The 23263-nt window shown below is 38.4% G+C and overlaps 2 protein-coding genes across 2 annotated transcripts; both read left to right on the top strand.

Annotated features, from left to right (window-relative positions):
• The first annotated feature begins 1230 nt into the window (after positions 1–1230).
• LOC126079562 (olfactory receptor 502) lies at positions 1231–2175 on the top strand. Its single transcript, XM_049890655.1, has one exon. The coding sequence runs from the start codon at positions 1231–1233 to the stop codon at positions 2173–2175; it is 945 nt and encodes a 314-aa protein (XP_049746612.1).
• Positions 2176–14121: 11946 nt separating this feature from the next.
• LOC126079572 (olfactory receptor 502-like) lies at positions 14122–15067 on the top strand. The gene has a single exon (XM_049890665.1). The coding sequence runs from the start codon at positions 14123–14125 to the stop codon at positions 15065–15067; it is 945 nt and encodes a 314-aa protein (XP_049746622.1). The 5' UTR covers position 14122.
• Positions 15068–23263: the final 8196 nt, after the last annotated feature.

Below are 23263 nucleotides of genomic sequence, written 5' to 3'. Positions count from 1 at the left end.
AAAATATCTAAAAATTTAATAAATTAACAAAAGGTGACTCCTTCCATCCCTAATTTGAAATTTCCTTCTGGTACAATTATCAAAATCAATTGTATTTCTATTCTTTGCAGATGATCTTATTTAATCAATAAACCCAAACCAAAACCCATTGCTGTCTGGTAGGTTCTGACTCATAATGACCCTATAGGAAGGAGTAGAACTGCCCCACAGGGTTACCGAGAAGCTGCTGGTGGATCTGAACTGCCAACCTGGTTAGCAGTCTACCTGTTAACCACTGCACCACCAAGGCTCCGAAGTGACCCATAGACATTGTAAAATATATTAACTAACTAGTCTCTTATATATTTGCTATCAAAATCCTTAAAGGATAATCTAATATCCACCTATTGCACTGGACCTTGACGTATTATTTAACTTCATTTATAGCATAGTTACTAAAGAAATGTCAGACTTGCTGGCAATCACATTTTGACTCCCCACTTGCTATGTAACCTTGTACAGGTTACATCATCTGTTTCACTCATTTTCGTCATCTACAAAATAATAATGAAAGCACTTAATATTATTTTTCAGAAAATAAAATGGAACTATGTACGGTGGTGCAGTGGTTAAGAGCTACAGCTGCTACCAAGTAGTTGGCAGTTCAAATTCACCAGCTGCTCCTTGGAAGCCCTATGAGGCAGTTCTACTCTGTCCTATAGGGTCACTGTGAGTCAGAATCAATTTGACAGATACACATTTGTTTTGGCTTTGGGTATGGGTGTACATATATATATATATCTTAACCCTATTATCATCATTTACTAAGCTTGTAATAAGTGGTAGCTTTTTCTCAAGTTTTCAGTATAAAACCTATATTTTTCTTTGTATTATACTCGCCATTCCTTTTTGTTATTCTAATCAGTTTCTATTTTTTATTTTTTAGATTTAAAAACCAATTTAAATGCATTTTTGGAAAAGTATAATATAAAAAGGAAAATCATCATATATTGAATTTTCTGATGTTTTTTCCAATAACAATAAATGTAAATAAATATAATTGCATATCAACAGGTAAAGACAAATATTTATTTATCATTACATGTTAATACACAATGCCACTTGAATGATATCTTTATTTATAATGACTTTCCATATGTGTATTAATGAAAATGCAGCCATGAAATTTATAACTTCTTTAATGTAATTTTTTTATCACAGATCTTTTCTGACACCAGCTAGCATTGTCTCATGGATTCCCTGGTGGATGGGAACCACACTGCAGTGACAGGGTTCATTTTATTGGGCTTAACAGAAGATCCTACCCTTCAGGTCGTCCTTTTCATGGTCATCCTGTGCATCTATCTGGTGACCATATCTGGCAATCTCAGCACAATCATTCTGATCAGAATCTCTTCTCAGCTCCATCATCCTATGTATTTTTTCCTGAGCCACTTGGCTTTGGCTGACATAGGCTATTCATCCTCTGTCACACCCAATATGCTTGTAAACTTCCTGGTGGAAGAAAATACAATCTCCTATCTTGGATGTGCCATCCAGCTTGGTTCAGCTGTTTTCTTTGGGACAGTTGAGTGCTTTCTTCTGGCTGCCATGGCCTATGATCGCTTTGTAGCAATCTGCAACCCACTGCTTTATTCAACTAAAATGTCCACACAAGTCTGTGATCAGTTATTCTCTGTGGCTTATGTAGGTGGTTTTCTCAATGCTTCCTCTTTTATGATTTCCATCTTTTCTTTATTCTTCTGTGGACCAAATCGAATCAATCATTTTTTCTGTGATTTTGCTCCTTTAGTTAAACTTTCCTGTTCTGATGTCAGTATCCCTGCAGTGGTCCCCTCATTTTCTGCTGGTTCCATCATTGTGGTCACAGTGTTTGTCATAGCCACCTCCTATATCTATATCCTCATCACCATCCTGAAGATGCACTCCACTGAGGGTCGCTGCAAGGCCTTCTCCACCTGCACCTCCCACCTCACTGCAGTCACTCTGTTCTATGGGACCATTACATTCATTTATGTGATGCCCAAGTCCAGCTACTCTACTGATCAGAACAAGGTGGTGTCTGTGTTCTACATGGTGGTGATCCCCATGTTGAACCCCCTCATCTACAGTCTCAGGAATAATGAGATTAAGGCTGCTGTGAAGAGACAGATTGGTAGAAAAATATTTTCTTAAAACCTCTGAGTTTGTAGGGTTTGATGCAATAATATACCATTAATGTAACATTAAAAGATATTTGGTTTCTGTGGGCAAAATATATCTGCATATAATTAACCCATATGGGGCTTCATAATATACCTGGGGGTGGATCTTCAGACAGTAAATTAAAGAAAATAGTGAGTTAACTTTAAAAAAATAAATTAAATTTATAATTAAGAAACACAAATTGGTTTACAGGAAAAAAAATCAATCCACTGAATATCCTTTTCAAGTTTTATTCACACATTTTTCAAAAGCAGTTCTATGTCATAAGTCAAGGTTATCATACCGCTAAACCTTTAATGCCGTGTTCATTTTGAATAGCAGATTATGCTGAGATGAGCCTGATAATCCTAGCTGTACCTTGACTGATTACTTTCTGAGGGGAAATAACAAAGTGGAACCAGATAGTACAATTGCTAAACGCATGGTGCTTGGAGAAAGCTTATCTGCTGGGGTTGGTCTTCGTGTACTCATAAAATTCCATCCTGTGTTTCTGGGTTCTGACTCTGGCCTTCGGTATTAGGGGTCCCCAGAATCTAAGAGGACAAGACCACCTTGACTAACCTGTGAAGTGCTCAATCAGATCAGAAGAGATGACTTCTTCTGAGCGAATTAATAAGGTTCCCAAACTCATCAGGGACTAAGCAGAGCAGAAGAAAAAAGGATTTCCAGGAGAATCAGGCAAGCTGGATGAGATTGAGCCTGTGAGGAAGAAACTCTTGGAGGAATTTACGATCAGGCCCGCATCCTGCTCATAAAACTCCAGGGGCCTGGACTGTTTCTCAGCTAAAATAGCGCCTGCCCCTCTGGACAGGCTAAATTAACCTCTATATGCTGATGACTGCTATATTTATTTCTGTTTCCTGTCCCCACTTAAGGATTCAGACACAAATTGCACCTTTTTGTAAACAGAAACATACACTATGTCTTATTCACGGTTCTCTAGAGAAACAGAACCAGTAGAAAGAGAAAAGGAGAGAACATACCTTTGAGCCTTCCGCTCCAGCAATTGCAGGTTTGGTCATTCATTTTAAGTAACCCTCGTGGTGAGCACAGCTAAAGAGAGAGAAGGATTTATCTAGAGGAATTGGCTTACATGCTTATGGGAGCTAAACCTGTTGCTGTCAATCCATTGAGACTCATGGTGACACCATGTGTTATAGACTAGAACTGCTCCATATGGTTTTCTTGGGTGTAATCTTTATGGAAACTGATTGCCAGGTCTTTCTTCCACAGCACTGTTGGGTGGGTTAGAACTGTCGACCTTTAGGTTAGTAGCCAAAAGCAAACTGCTTCCACAGCCCAGGGACATATATATATTCTGGAATACATGTAAATAACCTCTTCGAGATCCAGTTGATTTTGACTAAACTGCCCCATAGAGTTTCCAATGCTGTAATCTTTATGGAAGCGGACTGCCACATCTTTCTCCTGCCGAGTGGCTGGTGAGATGGAATTGCCAATCTTTTGGTTTGTAGCTGAGTGCTTAAACACTGTGCCACCAGAGAGAGAGAGATTGATTTTGAGAAATTGGCTCACAGAATTAGGCAGGCTAAGAAGTCCAAAATGCATATGTCAGGTAAAAGGCTGGGAATTAGAGCAATGTCTATTTACAGTGTTGAAGCTGAATCCTTCTTCAGGAAACCATAGCTTGCTTGTAAGGCCTTCAACGGATCGGATGAAGCACATCCACATTATGGAGGGTAATCTGCGTGGTTAAAGGTCACTTGATTAAATGTTAATCACGTGTCAGTATCTTTATAGCAACATCTAGACTATTGTTTGTCCAAACAACTGGGCACCATAGCCTATTCATATTGACATGAAATTAACCATTAAACAAAACAAAACAAAACAAAACAGGGCATTAATCATTTCATTCATTCAAAAATTATACTGATTGTGTCTAATATCTCTGGTACCACGTAGGCTACTGGAAATAAGTGACAAACAAAGGTGTCTGCCTTCCTGAAATTAATCTTCTAGCAGAGGAGACAGACAACAAACCTAACAAGTACATGATATAGACTATTAGAAGCTGGTGAGTGTTATGGAGAAAGAAAAAGCAGAGTAAGGAACACTGACATGTTAGTGTAGACCTTGCTGAGAAGGTAACATCTGAGCAAAGGATCGAGATAGGTGAAGACACTTCATGCTAGCTGTTGCCTGTGTACATACATAGAATTGACCTTCGAGGCTTCTATTCCAGCAATGGTATGCTTTGTAACTTTAATCAACTGTCATGATGAACACAACTAAATAAAAGCTTGATGAAATATTAAATACATCATAAAATCATATTAGAACTTACAGGGTAATAAGTAAGAACCCAAATAAACTGTGATTACCCAGAAAAGTGAGCTCAGTACTCAAAAGTGCTTTTACAATGAGGAGATTTGACAAGTAGAAGAAAAGCAGGTAAGAACGGGGGCTGTGCATTTAGTGTTCTTTTGGAGTGAGAGAGGCAGAAGTCAAAGCCTAGGGCATGTCCAGGTGAGAAGTCTAATTTATGCACCTCATATACACCATGGTGGTTGGGAGAAACATGAAGTAAACAAGCCTTTGTACAGATTTGCAGCCCTGAAAATCTAGGGAAACTCAAGCCTGGAACTTGGGTTAAGGTGGTCTAAGACAAGGCGACTTGAATAAATACATGAACATCCTATCTGGAGAAAGGTCTTCGTTCCAAGCCTTTATTTGTGCTGCCAATAATTACGACCATCAAAGAGTGAAAAATAATGTACCACAAAAAAGGAAACAAGAGTCTAAACATGGGAACCAGTAGGAACAACACACCATAGGAACAGAATCACTAAGACTAAGATATGGGAATTAACAGGCAGAGAGTATAACACCACTAAGCATAAAGAATTACAACAAACTTAAGAATAAATACAATCAACTCAACAAAATATTAGCAAACCAAATCAAAAAACATATTATTAAAGGATTATACAGCATAATCAAGTGAGATTTATCACAGGAATGCTAGGGTGGTTCAACATAAGAAAGGCAATCAAATTAGTAGAAAACACCAAATTAGAAGAAAAAGGAAAGGACCACTTGTTCATCTCAATTAATATAGAAAAGGCATTTGACAAAATTCAACAGCCTCTCATGATAAAAACCAACAAGACAGGCCTATAAGGGAAATGAGTGTTTTTGTGTAGCCTTTTGCCATGCTTCTGTATAAGAGAGAGGAAGAGATCAGCTTCAGAGATTTTTCTCTGGGCCCTGAGAAACAGTTACAGTTTCCCTTGGGAAAAAGCCAGTCCCTGCCAGTAGAAAATGTCAGTTAAGCAAATAGATGGAGCCACTTGAGAGGGTTTGGTCACTGTAGTTTAGTCCAGTGAGGGGACTGGTCAGTTATTATGCAAAGAAATGCAAAGAGGGTGTGTAAAATCAGCCCAATAAGAATGAGCCACTTGCCTATATAAGCAACCATCCCACAGAGGTTGAGGGGGTACTACACTAACATCAAGGAGAGCCTGAAGTTTAGTGTGTCTTTTGGACCTGGGGTTTCTGTACTGACAACATCCTAGACCCAGGAGACAGAGCTATATAACACTAAAGACCAGCATGAGGCAGCACTGTGGCTTCCTGGACCATGGGGTGAGGTGGCTACAGTGCACTTGCCGACCCATAGAACAAGAGAGCTTAGGGCCTTTAGGTAGGAGGCTTGCTGCTGTAGTGGGGTGCCTCCAGGCACTTGTTGGTGGAGCTAATAAGCTCCAGGCCAGGCACGAGCAGGGGCAGAGGCCAGGACCAGGTGGGGACAGAGGCCAGGCCAACAAGGGCGGAGGTAGAGGCCAGGTCCAAGCCCTGAGAGTGAGGGCCTAGCAGCAGCGGCCAAGCAAAAGGTGTCCTGATTGAAGAACTATATCCTGAGTTATTCCTGTTATTTCTCTGTACGTGGACTTTAAACCTTAAAGCTAATCTAGGGGCATAACTGAAATGGATGACTTCAGGCCTAAATTAAAACTCCATTCTGAATTAAACTGAAATCTTCACTTCTACTGTTCTAAAGAGAAAATTTAGCCTTTTTTGTCAAAATTCAACTGCTTGTAACACAAAGGGAGCAAGAGTCAGGATTTCTGGCTCCGATGAGGAAATGTTTGTTGAAGGTGTTTATTCATAATGTTTATTCATCTTGGTCTTAAAAGAATGCTCATCTCAAGCATGTCCACGGAGGTTAGGAAATAGAATTGATAATGTTAAGATGAAGCCTATAACTGTCTTTTAACTCCGTAACCTAGGTGAGGTAAATACCAATTAACCAAGTCTTAAACTCCATTTTCACTCACTAGAACCTCCTGCTCTGTGTCTGCTAACTCTTTGTAAACCCATAACTAGGTGAAGTCATAAGCCTGCTACCTTAAGAAGAGGGAAGGGCACGTGTAGTGCTGTAATTAATATGATTCCCAACAGAATGCCTTGTTCAACAAATCTCAGGATGTAACAATCTCAGAATATATCAAATAGACTTACTGATGTTAAGAAGAATATCTTGGCCAAACATGTTACAGAGGTTAGAGATTAATGTTAGGAAAGCTTGTAGTTTAAGAAACTCCTTGTAATTTTTTGCCATGTAGCCCTCCCTCCCCCTACCCCTACATCTGCAGTCCTTTGCTCCACCTGATAAAACCTCACTGTTCTCCCTGCAATTCAGAACACACTGCAGCATCTTGTCTGGGTGCTTGTGTGTTTGTCTGTTTCGTGAAATGTTTTATCCTACAGGAAAGCTCTTGGTTTTTATTTCTCAAAAAAAAAAAGAAAAGAAAAAACAAAATCAAACCCATTACCATCGAGTCAATTCCAACTAGCAGAGTGTAAATCTGGTGTTTTACCATGACACTTCCAAGTTAATCCTGATCCCATGTTACTTCCTTAATGAACCATGTAACTGTGAGTATGGTCTGTGAGTTCTGTGTGGCTGTTGGAACAAATTATTGAACCCAGCAGAGAAGTAGAAAGTGCAGTGGAGAGGTTAGCTGGTGTCAGAATTAGTAAAAAGTTTAAAGAGAAGAAGTATGTCTGACCTCAACCTCATATGAGTCAGCTTTGTGCTGAGGCTGATTCTTATTCTCCCTGACGTTAAACAAGGTCCAGTACTATTGCTACCTCATTGCAGAAGGTGAAAGACTTGTACGTAAAAAACTATAAGACATTACTAAAAGAAATTAAAGAATACCTTAATAAATGAAAGGACATTCTGCGTTCATGGATTGGAAGGCTTAACACAGCTAAGATGTCAATACTACCCAAAGCAATCTACAAATTCAATGCAATTATCAGGGGACAGCCCCAGCAAGGAAAGACCCTCAGTGTGCATCCTGGCAGATAATCCGAAGAACTGACACATAGCCCTATCCAGGTTCATGAGTTTATTAAGGAAAACTTATTGACAGGGGCAATCAGCTGCTCTCCAGTGGTGGCCAGCTGGAGTATTTTCCGCAACCACCCAGCAAGGGACCTAAGCTTATATACCATTCAAACCGGGACGAAGGTTCATTGTTTTCTCCCACGTCCTTGGGCAGTCAGTGTTCCCAGGGACTACATCTCCAGGCCCAGATGTTTTCCTTCTTGTTGCTAAGGCATTCTTTGGCCTTGGCCACTGGCCCACTCATGACACCCCTGGCCTTGTACCTTAGCCCGAGCTCATCCCAAATTCATCTGCAGCATGCTTCAGGGAAGAGCAAAGCTGATTCCACCAGGGAGGTCATGCTTATAGCTGAATAGCATTACCCTACAGCAATCCTCTCAAAATTCGAACAGCCTTTTTTTTTTTTTTTGCAGAAATGGAAAACCAATTCTCAAATTTATATGGAAGGAGAAGGAACCCCAAATAGCTAAAGCAATCTTCAAGAAGAACAAAGTTGGAGGACTTAGGATTCCTGATTTCAAAACATCCTATAAAGCCACAGTAATTAAAACAACCTGGAACAGCACTGAGAGTCCAGAAATAAAATCATACATTTGTGATGAACTGATTTTTGACAAGGGTGCTAAGTCTATTTAGTAGGGAAAGAAGTCTCTTCAATAAATTGTGCTGGAAAAATTGGATTTCCGTGTGCAGAAAAATGAATCAGAGTCCATGCCTCATACTACAGACACACACACACAAAATTAAAATAGATGAAGAACCAAAATATGAAACCGTAAAATTCTTACAAGAAAATATAGCGGCACAGCTATAAGATGTACTTCTTAATGATGGGTTATCAGATATGACAGCAAAAGGATCACTGAAGAGGACATTCAAATGGCTTAAAAACACATGAAAAGATGCTCAACATCATTAGTCATTGATGTGGTTAGTTGCTGTCTATTTGCTTACTAGTATTTGTGTAGAATGTGCCGGGCCAGTATTTTTGTTATGAGCCACTTCCCCACTTCCACAAAGGGGAGCATCAGGAGGGCTTTGTAAATTGCGGATTAGCAAGAGAATTATACTGAGTCTTTCAGTTGAAGATACTAGCTTCTACTGTCATCTCCCTAGTCACATAAGCACAAACCAGTAAGTCATCCCTTTGAGGCAGGTAGTATAAAAGACTGTCTTATTTGGAAATCACTCATAACTTTATTTCTCAATCTATATAACTTTTAAGGTACTTATTTTAAAACTTTGGCTAGAAAAAATATGTATATGTCTTAAATAATTTTATTAAAAATTCACCTTTACATGGTGTTCTACCTCATATTCCCCAAGATATCGAACAGACTTTCTTACTCTCACCACCAAATACTTATGAAATGAACAAGCTAAAATGTTACCTTTTATGTATGGAATTTAGTATTCCTTAAGATGAAATATCAAAGTAAATTAAAAACTAATATTTAGTTATGAGAAATTTATTTTATTATACCCCAATAATTGTCAAATGAAAGTGCACCAACACCTACATAGAAACAAAAATAAAAAAGTAAATAGGCCACTTGAGAATCGACAGAACCCTTAAGACTACTTGGGTATGTGTGATTTGAACTGCTCAGTTTCCACTGGAGAATGTGATAATGATCTTCGATGCTTCTGAGTTCACATTTGAATCTTCAGTGATTTGTCCCCAAAGGCAAACCATAGTAGAAAGATAGCATGGTTGCTATATAAATACAATGACTTTGGATTTATTACTGAAAGATGAATGAGTTATTTCAAGAGGTAAGATTTCAGCATTTGTAAGGGAATCTGATGGATTGATCATAATTTACCATTTGAGCACACTTTGCTAAGATTGTGTCTGCACTCATAGGCCATAGTTGGGTAACCAGGCAGATGTAATCAAGCAGTCAGCTAGCAAGTAACCTTGAATTCATTCAAGTTTCCAGTCAGGTTAGTGTGAAAAAATGAGCTTAATTCAAATTACCAGGACTCTTTATTTATCTGCCCATAAGTCCAGAAATTCGTATAATCTTTAACACTCTCTATGCATGACATTCACCCACAACGCTAATGAATTCATTAGTTTCTAGATCCTTTCAGGGTTTATTATTTTAAACATCTTTGCAGATAGATTTCCTTTATTTATGGGTCTAAGTACTCTAGGATCACAGTCAATAAGACACAATGGACAAAGCCCAGGATAAAAAGCCAGAAAATGTGCAGATGAAGGTCAACCTGGCCACTAGCTGGGTGATCCTGGCTAAATTTCTTAACTTGTGAGGCTATACTTTATTATTTCATTCTACAATACTCCAACTAGTAAACATTGTTATAGTAGAAAATGATTTGATTTGTTTGAATAAATGCACTTTAATTATATCCTGGGTATCAGGGTTTTGTATGGTGATTCGATTGATATTTCATACTCCTTCATAAAACAAAAATATTTTAACTAAGAATATTTAATAAATTTATAAAAGGTGACTATCCCCTAATCTGAAATTCCTGTGTTGTACTAATATCAAGAACAACTGTATTTCACCCACTAGCACAAGTTGCTTAAACTCCTCATTCTCGGTTTTCTTATGTGGAAAATGAGGATAATAAAAGTAGGTAAACCTCATGAAATGGTTTAATTGTGAGGATTTGAACTTGTGTAAATGTTAAGCATAGTTTTTAGCACAAAATAAGCTCTGAGTGAATGCTGGTTCTTATTTTGTTGGAAGAATACCCTATTTCACTCATTCTTCAGGGAGGGAGTTAAGACTTTAAGGATAAGATTTCTGTCTTCAGATTGACAGCACCTGTTTACCATGACTATCCTCCCTACACTGTGAGTTACCCTTCAGGAGGCAACCCTGTGAGGCATTGACAGTGAGTGAAAGACTATTTCTTACCTGGAATTCCTCCAAGCCTCTTTTTATGCTTTAGCTCTGTATACAATTTTCAAGATGTGTGTTTTCTAACTTTTACTGTAGTTATTAATGTACATGTCTTAAAAATTCTTGTTATTTAAAATTCAACTTTGGATAAAGTTCCACGTCATGTTCCCCAAGGTACTTAATGATTTGTCTTATAAATATCAGTAAAAAATGTTTATCAGTGAACAACACAGAATGGATAAAGCTAAGCTTACTTTTTATATCTGTAGTTTAGCACTGAGTATCCCTTAATCAGAAATATCAAAGTAAACGTGGAACCAATATTTAGGTAGAAAACCAAAACCAAACCACTTGCCATAGGGTTGACTCCAACTCATAGACACCCTAAGACAATTTATATTATAAGACAATTTTTATTATACTCCTCAATAATTATTAAATGAAAGTTATAGAACTATGCATGACCATCTATAGAGAAATAAAAGAATAAGTTGAGCACTTGAGAATTTGCTGAATCCTGTGAGGACCGCAACTGCTCAATGTGCGCTCCAGGATGTGGTAATGCTCAATGGTGCTTTTAAATTCACATTTGAATCTCTAGTATCTTCAGAGATTTATCCCCAAAGGCAAACAATAATAAATGATAATCTGTAAAACCACAGTGACTTTAGAATTTTTACTAAAGATGAGTGAGTTCTTTTTCCAAGAGGTAAGCTTGTGTGTGTGTGTGAATGAATCTGAAGTATTGATATTCATTTACCGTCTGAGAACACACTACTCTCTAAGGCAGTCTGTACTCACAAGCCAAGGGTGGGAAAGAAGGCACACGTAATCAAGGAATCAACCAGCCAGTAAGAATCTTTGGCTGAATTACTCTGTTTCCACAATCAGTTTCATGTGACTAAAAAGGCATAATCCAAGTTACTAGGATTCCGTATGACCAGAAAGTCATACCACCATTCCACATTATCTGAACAAGCTATTTAGGCATTTTAAAAACAGAAAGAAATAAACCACTGCCAAGAGTGGATTCTGAGATGCACTGGGTATTTATTGCTAGTAAATAGCTTGGCAGAAAAACTTACTTTGCTTATGGGTCTGAATGCTTTTAATAGCAGACAAACTCAGAATATAAAGCAGGAAAATCTGGAGATGTGAGCAAACCTAGCCACTAGTTGGGGGATCCTGGGTAAACTTTTTAAATTTTTTCGTTATACTTCATTCAGCTGTACACACGCATGTGTGGCTTAAGACCTTGGACACCATATAGTCCACGGTCCCATGAAGTTTTTTTTTGTTGTTGTTTAATGGAAAGCAGCTCTCCTTTTATTTCCCCCTTACAGTTTTAATGGAGCTCTGGTGGCCCAGTGGTTAAGAGCTGGCTGCTAATCAAAACACAGGCAGTTCAAATCCACCAGCTGCTCCTTGGAAACCCTACAGGGCAGTTCTACTCTGTCGTATAGGGTGGCTCTGAGTAGGAATTGACTTGCTCTCAATGAGTTTCACTATTATTTTTTTCATGGTTTTAAAGACCCCAAACCCAGACTCTTGGAGCACTGGACCACAAGTGGGATACAGGCAGGTGAGTCGGAGGACATGGCTCTGGGCATGGGCTCTTGAGTTTTGTCAGGTGGTGGCTGAGGCTGGGGCTGTGGGGTCCTGGCTGCCCCCGTTATTCAGGTTTGTAGAACAGAGGATGGGGCTGGGCGCCTCTGCCCTCTCCCCTCTAAACTCCCTCACTTCCCGTGGATTGGATCCTACCACCACAGGTTCCACTGGCCTCTGCCTGCAGTTCCAGTGGTGACAATCACAGTGACAAGGATGAGAAGCTGGCTCCCATAAGGTTTTTAGTATGGTGTTAGCATAACGTCCAAATCACATACCATCCTATTTCACAGAATGTATCATGGACCAATGCACATCTGTATTATGTTAAAGTGAATATAATTTCATTCCACAATGCTCCAATTAAAAAATATTACTACATTAGGAAATGATTATTTTCTCGAATAAATGCACTTTCCTAATGTCTTGATTATCAATCATGTAGTGTTTGCATAGTAATTAGACTGATATTTCAAACTACAGGCAGTCCCCGATTTATGAGTTACAGGTGAACAGCACTCAGGACCCTCGGTTACTGTTTTGGTTTCTTTATCTGACCGTTAGTGACATGTCTTACATACAATGTTGCAGCACATAATTACTGATGTTCTCATTCTCAGATGTTCACTCGAAGACGTTCAATGTTATGATTTACTGTTCAAAACGCTGTTGTACAGCAGGCTATGAGAACTAAAAAAAAGAAAATGGAGTATTTGACTTGCATCAGAACCGATTAGCACCCGGTTTCTTTGGAAACCGGTCAAAGTTTGGGGCTACCTGTACTTGATAAAACAATAATATTTTAATTACAAATATTTATAAATTGAATACATTTACAAAAGATGACTCCATTCATCCCGAATTCGAAATTCCCTACACGTACTACTATCAAAAGCAATTGCATCTCTCTTCTTTTTAGATGATCTTATTCAACAAATAAACCAAAAACCAAACCCATTGCCCTCCAGTCGATTCTGACTCATCGCGACCCTATAGGACAGAGTAGAGCTGCCCCATAGGGTTACCGAGATGCAGCTGGTAGATTTGAGCTGCCAATCTTTTGGTTAGCAGCTTAGCTCTTAACCGCGGTACCACCAGGGCTCCATAGTTACCCATAGACATTGTAAAATAGTTAATTAGTCTCTTATATATGAGCTGTCAAAATCCTTAAAGGATAATGGAATATCCATCAATTGGCAAGTGTATTGGACACTGAGATAAGTATTATTTAACTTCATTTATAGCTTTTTTTTTTATAGCATAGTTGCTAATGTCAGACTTCTGGCATTCACATTTTGACTCCACACTTGCTATGTAACCTTGTGCAACCTGCATAATCTCTTTCACTTGGTTTCCTCATCTACAAAATAATAATGAGAGCGCTTACTATTATTTTATAGAAATAAAATGGAACTATGTATTGTGGTGAGGTAGTTAAGAGCTACAGCTGCTACTCGTAATGTTACCAGTTCAAATTCACCACCCACTCCTTGGAAACCCTATGGGACCGTTCTACTCTGTCCTCTATAGGGTCACTATGAGTCAGAATCGACAAAACAGCAATTGAGTTGTTCTGGTTTTGGATATATATATATATATAATTCTTAGCCCTATTCTCATCATTTACTAAGCTCCTAATAAATGATAGCTTTTTCTTAAGTTTTCATTACAAAACCTGTATTTTGCTTGGTATTATACTCACCATTCCTTTTGTTATTCTAATCACTTTCTATTTTTTATTCTTTAGTTTTAACAATACCTTAAATGCATTTTTAGAAAAATGTAATATAAAAAGGAAAATCATTGTATGTTGAATTTTCTGGTGTTTTTACCAATAACAATAAATGTGTATATATATATATAATTGCATATAAACATGTAAAGACAAATATACATTTATCATTACATAGTAATATGCAATGACACTTGAATGATATCTTTATTTATAATGACTTTCCACATGTGTATTAATGAAAATGGAGTCATGCAATTGATAACTTCCTTAATGCAATTTTTTCATCACAGATCTTTTTTATACCAGCTACATTGTCTCATGGATTCCCTGGCGGATGGGAACCACACTGCAGTGACAGAGTTCATTTTACTAGGCTTAACAGAAGATCCTACCCTTCGGGTCATCCTCTTCATGGTCATCTTATGCATCTATCTGGTGACCATATCTGGCAATCTCAGCACAATCATTCTGATCAGAATCTCTTCTCAGCTCCATCATCCTATGTATTTTTTCCTGAGCCACTTGGCTTTGACTGACATAGGGCTTTCATCCTCTGTCACACCCAATATGCTTGTAAACTTCCTGGTGAAGAAAAATACAATCTCCTATCTTGGATGTGGGATCCAATTTGGATCAGCTGCTTTCTTTGGGCCAATTGAGTGTTTTCTTCTGGCTGCCATGGCCTATGATCGCTTTGTAGCAATCTGCAGCCCACTGTTTTATTCAACTAAAATGTCCACGCAAGTCTGTGATCAGTTATTATCTGTGTCTTATTTAGGTGGTTTTCTCAATGTTTCCTCATTTACCATTTCCTTCTTATCTTTATTCTTCTGTGGACCAAATCAAATCAATCATTTTTTCTGTGATTTTGCTCCTTTAGTTAAGCTTTCCTGTTCTGATGTCAGTATCCCTGCAGTGGTCCTTTCATTTTCTGCTGGCTCCATCCTTATGGTCACAGTGTTTGTCATAGCCACCTCCTATATCTACATCCTCATCACCATCCTGAAGATGCACTCTACTGAGGGCCGCCACAAGGCCTTCTCCACCTGCACCTCCCACCTCATTGCAGTCACTCTGTACTATGGGACCGTTACATTCATTTATGTGATGCCCAAGTCCAGCTACTCAACTGACCAGAACAAGGTGGTGTCTGTGTTCTACATGGTGGTGATCCCCATGTTGAATCCCCTCATCTATAGTCTCAGGAATAATGAGATTAAGGCTGCTCTCAGGAGGCAGCTTGGTAGAAAAATATTTTCTTAACAATCCTCTAATTTTATAAGGTTTGATACAATAATATACCATGACTGTAATATTAAAAGAAATTTCATTCCTAAGAGCAAAATATATCTGTACATAATTAGCCCATATGGAGCTTCATAGTATACATAGGGGTGGACCTTCAGATAGTAAATCAGAGACAATAGTGAGTTAACTTTAATAAATTAAATTTAGAATTAAGAAATACAAACTGGTTCACATGAAGAAAAACTTAATCTGCTAAAAATACTTTTTAATTTTTATTCATATATTATCTTTCAAAAGCTATTTTATGTCACAGGTAAAGGTTACTGTACATCTAAACCTTTAAGGCTATCTTCATTTTCAACAGGAGATTATGCTGAGGTGAGCCTGATAATCCTAGTTTTGCCTTCCCTGAGTACCTTCTGAGGGGAAATAACACAGTGGAACCAGACAGTAAAACTGCTATAGGCATGGTGCTTGGAGAAAGCTTATCTGCTGGGGGTGGTCTTTATGGACTCTTAAAATTCCAGCCTGTGTTTCTGGGTTCTGACTCCTGCCTTGGATATAAGGGGTCCCCAGAGACTAAGAGGATGAGACCACCCTGAGTAACCTGTGAATTGCTCAATCAGATCAGAAGAGATGACTTCCTCTGGGGGAATAAACACGGTTCCCAAACTCATCAGGGACCGAGCAGACCAAAAGCAAAAAAAGATTTCCAGGAAAATCAGGCAAACTGGTGACATTGAGTGTGAGGAAGAAACTCTTGGCGGAATTTATGATCAGGCCCACATCCTGCTCATAAAACTCCAGGGGATGGGATTGTTTCTCAGAGGAAATAGTGACTGCCCCTCTGGACAGGCTAAAGTCACCTCTATATGCTGATGACTGCTACATTTATTTCTATTTCCTGTCCCTACTTAATGACTCAGACATAAATTGCCTCTTTTTATAAACAGAAACACAGGGCATGTCTTATTTAGCATTCTCTAGAGAAACAGTCGAGAGAGAAAATGAGAGGAGAGAACTTTGAGGCTTCTGTTCCAGCAATTGCAGGTTTGGCCATTTTAAGCAACTCTTATGGTGAACACAGCTAAATAGAGAGAGGGGGATTTTTCTAAAGAAATTGGCTCACACGATTATGGGAGCTAAAGCTGTTGCTGTCAATCAATTGAGACTCATGGTGACGCCATGTGTTATAGACTACAAGTGCTCCATATGGTTTTCTTGGCTGCAATCTTTATGGAGGCAGATTGCCAGGTCTTTCATCCACAGCACTGTTGGGTGGGTTAGAACTGTCAACCTTTAGGTTAGTAGCCAAAAGCAAACTGTTTGCACCACCTAGGGCCAGGAATATACGTAAATAACAGTTTTGCAGTCCAGTTGATTTAACTGAACAGCCCCATAGAGTTTTCAAGGAAAGTAATCTTTATGGAAGTGGACTGCCAAACCTTTTTCCTGCTTCGTGGCTGGTGAGTTCTTACTGGCAACATTTTGGTTAGTAGCAAGTGCTTAACCACTGCCCCACCTTAGAAAGAGAGATTGATTTCGAGAAGTTGGCTCAGAGGATTAAGTAGGCTAGGAAGTCCAAAATCTGTATTTCCGGTACAAGCCTGGAAATTCCAGCAATGTCTGTTTACAGTGTTGAAGCTGACTCCTTCTTCTTCAGGAAACCATAGTTTGCTTGTAACGCCTTCAACAGTTTGGATGAAACACATCCACATTATTCGGGGTAATCTGGTTAAAAAAAAAAAATTAGTTTAAGGTAAATTGATTTAATGTTTATCACATGTGAATACCTTTATAGCAACATCTAGTGTTTGTCCACACAGCTGGGCACAATTACCTATTCATGTTGACATAAAATTAATCACCATAGGGCACTAATCATTTCATTCATTAAAAAAATTTATACTGAGTGCTTCTAACATATCTGGTACTATGTAAAAAAGGCCATTGGAAATATAACTGACATACAAAGGCGTCTGCCTTCCTAGAATTAATCTTCTTGCAGTGGAGACACACCACAAAACTAACAAGTATGTGATTTGGACCGTTAGAAGTTGGTGAGTGCTGTGGAGAAAGAAAAAGCAAAGCAGAGTAAGGGAGACTGACATGTCAGTGTAGACCTCGCTGAGTAGGTAATACCTGAACAAAGGACCAAAATAGGTGAAGACATTTCATGCCAGATGTGTTGCTGCCCCTGTAGAGGCATTGACCTTTGAGGCTTCTGTTCCAGCAAGGGCAGGCTTGGTAATTTTATCAACTCTCATGATGAACACAAACTAAATAAACCTTGATGAAATATTAAATACATCATAAAATCACATTAGAGCTTACAGGATAATAAGTGAGAACCCAGATAAACTGTGATTACCCAGAGAGGTGAGCTCAGCACTCAAAAATGCTTTTTCAATGAGGAGATTTGAGAAGAAGAAAATGCTAAGAACTAGGGCTGTGGATTTAGTGTTTTTGTAGGGAGAGAGGCAGATGTCAAACTCTAGGGCATGTCCAGGTGAGGAAGTCTAATTCATACACCTCATATACACTGAGATGGCAGGGAGAAACATGAAGTAAACAAGCCTTTGTACAGATTTGCTTCCTGGAAATCTAGGGAAAGTTAAGCCTGGAACTTGGGTTAAAGCGGCCTAAGACAAGGTGACTCTAATAAATACATGAACATCCTATACAGAGCAAGGTCTTCATTCCAAGCCTTTATTTTGCCTGTCAATAATTATGACCATCAAAGACTGAAAACTAATGCCCAGCACAAAAGGACACAAGAGACTAAACATGGGAATCAGTGGGAACAACAGACCACAGAAACGGAATCACTAAGACTAAGATAAGGGAATTAACAGACTATAATACTGCTAAGCTTCAAGAAATAAAAGAAACTTAAAAACAAATACAATCAGCTCGACAAAATATTAGCAAAACCAAATCAAAAAACATTAAAGGATTATACACAATGATCAAGTGAGATTTATCCCAGGAATGCAAGAGTGGTTCAACATTAGAAAATCAACCAGTGTAATACAGCAAACTAACAGAACAAAGGAAAGGACCACTTGTTCACTTCAATCAATATAAAAAAGGCATTTGAGAAAATTCAACACCCTTTCATGATAAAAACACCAAACAAGATAAGGAATATAAGGGAAATGAGTTTCTTTGTGTAGCCTTTTGCCTTGCTTCTGTATAAGCGAGAGCAAGAAGCAATCAGCTTGGGAGATTTTTTCCTGGCCCTAAGGAGTTGTCATAGTTTCCCTTGTTATAGTTACCCAAGGAAGAAGCCAGTCCCTGCCAGCAGAAGATATTAGTTATGCAAATAGAGTCACTTGAGAGGGGATTGGTCAGTTAGTCCGCTGAGGAGATTCGCCAGTTATTATGGAAACAGGGTGTATAAAATGTGCCCAATAAGATTGAGTCACTTGCCCGTATAAACACCCATCCCATAAAGGTTGAGGGGATACCTCACTACCATCAAGAAGAGCCTGAAGTGGAGTGTATCTTTTGGACATGCGGTTCCTGTACTGAGAACCTCCTAGACTCAGGAGACAGAAAGAGCTGTAACACTGAAGACCAGCATGAGACGGCATGGTGGGCTTCCTGGCTCAAGGAGTGAGGTGGGTACAGTGCACTTGCTGACCCATGGAACAAGAAATGAGGGCCTTCAGGTAAGAGGCTTGCTGTTGTTGTGGGATGTCTCCAGCCACTTGTTGGTAGAGTTAATAAGTTCCAGGACAGGCCTGAGCAGAGGCAGAGTCCAGGCCCAGGGGGTGGGGGTGGGGCTGTGCAGTCAGAGGCCAGGCCAGCAGGGGCAGAGATAGAGGCCAGACCCAAGCCCTGATAGTGAGGGCCTGGCATCAGCAGTCGAGGAGAAGCTGTCCTGATTGAAGAACTATATCCTGAGTTATTTCTGTTGCTTCTCCGCATGTGGACTTTAAACCTTAAAACTGAGGTGTTGGCATAACTGAAATGGATGACTTCAGGCCTAAATTTAAACCCCAATCTGAATTAAACTGAAATCTTCACTCCTACTGTTCTAAAGAGAAAATTTAGCCTTTTTGTCAAAATTTAACTGCTTGGAACACAAAGGGCTCAATAGCCGGATTTCTGGCTCAGATGAAGAATTGTTTGTTAAAGGTGTTTATTAAGAGTGTTTATTCAGCTTGTTCTTACAAGGATGCCTATGTCAAGCATTTCCTTAGAGATTAGGAAATGGAATTAGAATTGATAATGTTAAGATGAAGCCTGTAACTGTTTTATAACTCTCTAACCAAGATGAGGTAAACATGAGTTGAACAATTCTTAATCAAACTACATAGTCACTCACTGGAATCATCTGCTCCATTTCTGCTAACTCTTTGTAAACCCATAACTAGGTAAAATCATAAGTTAGTTACCTTAATATGGGGGAAAAGGCAGGCATACAGCTGTAATTAAAATTATTCCCACAGAATGCCTTGTTAAACAAACTTCAGGATGTAACAATCTCAGAATGTAACAAATAGACTTAATAATTATAAGAAAAATGTCTTGGTCAGATATGTTAGAGAGGTTAGAAATTAATGTTAGGAAATTTTGTAGCTGAAGAAACTCCTTGTAATTTTTTGCCATGTAATCCCCTCCACCCGGAACTGCAGTCATTTGTTTGCTCCACTTGATAAAACCTCACCATTCTCCCTACAGTTTGGAACACACCACAGAATCTTGCCTGGGTGCTTGTGTGCTTGCCCGTTTTGTGAAACGTTTTATCCTTCAATAAAACTCTGTTTTTATTTCTTTAAAAAAAAAAAAAACCAAACCCATTGCTATTGAGACAATTCCAAGTAAACTAAAAAATAAATCTGGTGTTTTATCATGACACTTCCAAGTTAATCCTGATCCCATGTTCCTTCCTTAATAAACCATGTAACTGTGAGTATGGCCTGTGAGTTGTGTGTGGCTGTTGTAACAAATTATCGAATCCACCAAAGAAGTACAGAGTGCAGTGGGGAGGACAGCTGGTGTCAGAATTAGTAAAAACTTTGAAGAGTAGAAGTATGTCTGACCTCAGCCTCATATCAATCAGCTTTGTTCTGATGCTGATTCTCATTCTCCCTGAATTTAGACGAGGTCCGACACTATTGCTATGTCATTGCAGAAGGTGAAAGACTTGTACATAAAATCCTGTAAGACATTACTAAAAGAAATTAAAGAAGACCTTAATAAATGAAAGGACATTTTATGTTCATGAATTGGAAGGCTTAACATAGCTGTCAGTAATACCCCAAATTTCTACAAATTCAATGCAATCCCCATCAAAATTCTAACAGCCTTTTTTTTTTTTTTTGGAAAAAATGGAAAACCAATTCTTAAATTTATATGGAAGGAGAAGGAACCCCAAATAGCGAAAGCAATCTTGAAGAAGAACAAAGTTGGAGGATTCAGGCTTCCTGATTTCAAAACATACTATAAAGCTACAGTAATTAAAACAACCTGGGAATGGTAAAATAATAGACACATAGACCAATGGAATAGCACTGAGAGTCCAGAAATAAAATCATACATCTGTGATCAACTGATTTTTGACAAGAGGGCTAACCTATTTAGTAAGGAAAGAAGTCTCTTCAATGAATTATGCTGGAAAAATTGGATTTCCATGTGCAGGAAGATGAATCAGAGTCCACGCCTCATAAAAAAAAAAATAGTATATAAAAAATAAAATAAAATAAAATAGATGAAGAACCAAAATATGAAACCATAAAATTCTTACAAGAAAATATAGGGGCACACTACAGCATGTACTTCTTAATGATGGATTATCGTATATGACAGCAAAAGGATCACTGAAGAGGACTTTCAAATGGCTTAAAAATACATGAAAAGATGCTCAAAGCCATTAGTCCTTGTTGTTCTCTACTTGCTTATTAGTATTTGTGTAGAATGGGGTGCTGGGCCATTATTTTTCTTATGAGCCACTTTCCCACTTCTGCCATGGGGAGCATCAGGTGGACTTTGTAAATTGAGGATTAGCAAGAGAATTACATTGAGTCTTTGGGTTGAAGATACTAGCTTCTACCATCATCTCCCTAGTCACATAAGCCACAAACCAGTAGTCAACCCTTTGAGGCATGAAGTATGAAAGACTGTCTTATTTGGAAACCATGCATAACTTTTTTACTTCATAGTTCTCAATCCATACAACTTTTAAGGTACTTACTTTAAAAACTTTTGCTAGAAAAAATATGTACATGTCTTAAATAATTTTGTTATAAAAAATTCAACTTCACATGGTGTTCTACCTCATATTCCCCAAGGTATCAAACAGACTTTCTTATTCTCAGTTCCAAATACTTACAAATTGAACAAGTTGAATGAATGAACATAATGTTACCTTTTTTATGTGTGAACTTTAGTCTGCCTTAAGATTAAACATCAAAGAAAATTTAAAACTAATATTTAGTTAAGAGAAATTTATCTTATTATACCCCAATAATTGTCAAATGAAAGTGCACCAACACCTACATAGAAACAAAAATAAAAAAATTAATACATAGGCCGCTTGGGAACCGACAGAACCCTAAGGCTGGTTGGCCTGCGGGATTCGAACTGCTCAGTCTCCCCCGGAGAACGTGATAATGATCTTTGCCGCTTTTGAGTTCACATTTGAATCTTCAGAGATTGATCCCCAAAGGCAAACAATAACACAGAGCTAGAAAGATAGCGTGGCCGCTGTATAAATACAGTGACTTTGGATTTATTACCGAAAGATGAATGAATTATTTCAAGAGGTGAGATTTCAGCATCTGTGAGTTAAACTGAGGGGAAACCCTGGTGGCATTGTGGTTAGGTGCTACGGCTGCTAACCAAAGGGCTGGCAGTTCAAATCCCCCAGGGGCTCCTTGGAAACTCTGTGGGGCAGTTCCACTCTGTCCTGTAGGGTCGCTATGAGTTGGGATCGACTCGACGGCACTGGGTGTTTGGTTTTGGAGTGAAACTGACGTATTGTTTATAGTTTACCGTTGAGAACACTTTGCTCTCTAAGATTGTGTCTGTGCTCACAAGCCATAGTTGGGTAACCTGGCCGATGTAACCAAGCAGTCAGCTAGCAAGTAAGTTTGAATTCACTTAGGTTTCCAGTCAGGCTAGAGTGAAAAAATGAGCTTAATTCAAATTACCAGGACTCCTTATTTATCCACCCGTACGTAAGTCCAGAAACTCATATGATCTTTAACACTATCTACACGTGACATTCACAATGTTAATATATTCATTAGCTTCTATATTCTTTGGGGATTTATTTTAAACATCTTTGAAGAAAGATTTACTTTATTTGTGGGTCTCAGTGCTCTAGGATCACAGTAAAGGAGACATAATGGACAAAGCCCGGGATAAAAAGCAAGAAAATTTACAAATGAGGGTCAACCTGGCCATTAGCTGAGTGATCCTCACTAAACTTCTTAATTTGTGAGGTTACACTTGATTCAACAGTATATTATGTCAAAAATAATATATCATTCTGTAATACTCCAATTAGAAACATTTTTACGGTAGAAAAGGATTTTATTTTTTGAATAATTGTACTTTAATTACATCCTGGTATTAGTCATATAGTGTTTTGTACGCTGATTAGATTGATATTTCACACTCCTTCATAAAGGAATATTTTAACTACAAATATTTAATAAATTTACAAAAGGTGACTATTCCCTAGTTTGAAATTCCTGTGTTGTATTAATATCAAGAATAAATTTCTCCCACTAGCACAAGTTGCTTCAACTCCTCATTCTCAGTCTTCTCATGTGAAAAATAAGGATAATAGAAGTAGGTAACCTCGCGAAATTCTTGTGAGAATTTGAACTTATGTAAAATGTTAAGCATAGTTCTTAGCACAAAATAAGCTCTGAATGAATGTTGGTTCTTTGTTGGAGGAAAACCCTACTTCACTCATTCTTTAGGGAGGGAGATAAGAGTTTCTAAAATTAGGATTAGCAAGAGAATTAAGATAAGATTTTTGTCTTCAGATTGACAATACCTGTTTACCATGACTACCCTTCCTATGGAAACCCTGGTGGTGTAGTGGTTAAGTGCTATGGCTGTTAACCATAAAGGTCAGCAGTTCAAATCCACCAGTTGCTCCTTGGAAGCTCCATGGGGCAGTTCCACTCTGTCCTATATGTTTGGTGTGAGTCAGAATTGACTCGATGGTAACTATTTTTTGTTTTTTTT

Source organism: Elephas maximus, chromosome 7 (assembly GCF_024166365.1).
Source record: "Elephas maximus indicus isolate mEleMax1 chromosome 7, mEleMax1 primary haplotype, whole genome shotgun sequence".
Taxonomy (NCBI): Eukaryota; Metazoa; Chordata; class Mammalia; order Proboscidea; family Elephantidae; genus Elephas; species Elephas maximus.
Note: the sequence above shows the minus strand (reverse complement) of the source record. Positions and strands in the feature narration are given on the sequence as shown.

Excerpts from the sequence above, each read along its gene's own strand:
- LOC126079562 (XM_049890655.1), top strand. The coding sequence starts at position 1,231 with ATGGATTCCCTGGTGGATGGGAACCACACTGCAGTGACAGGGTTCATT.
- LOC126079572 (XM_049890665.1), top strand. The coding sequence starts at position 14,123 with ATGGATTCCCTGGCGGATGGGAACCACACTGCAGTGACAGAGTTCATT.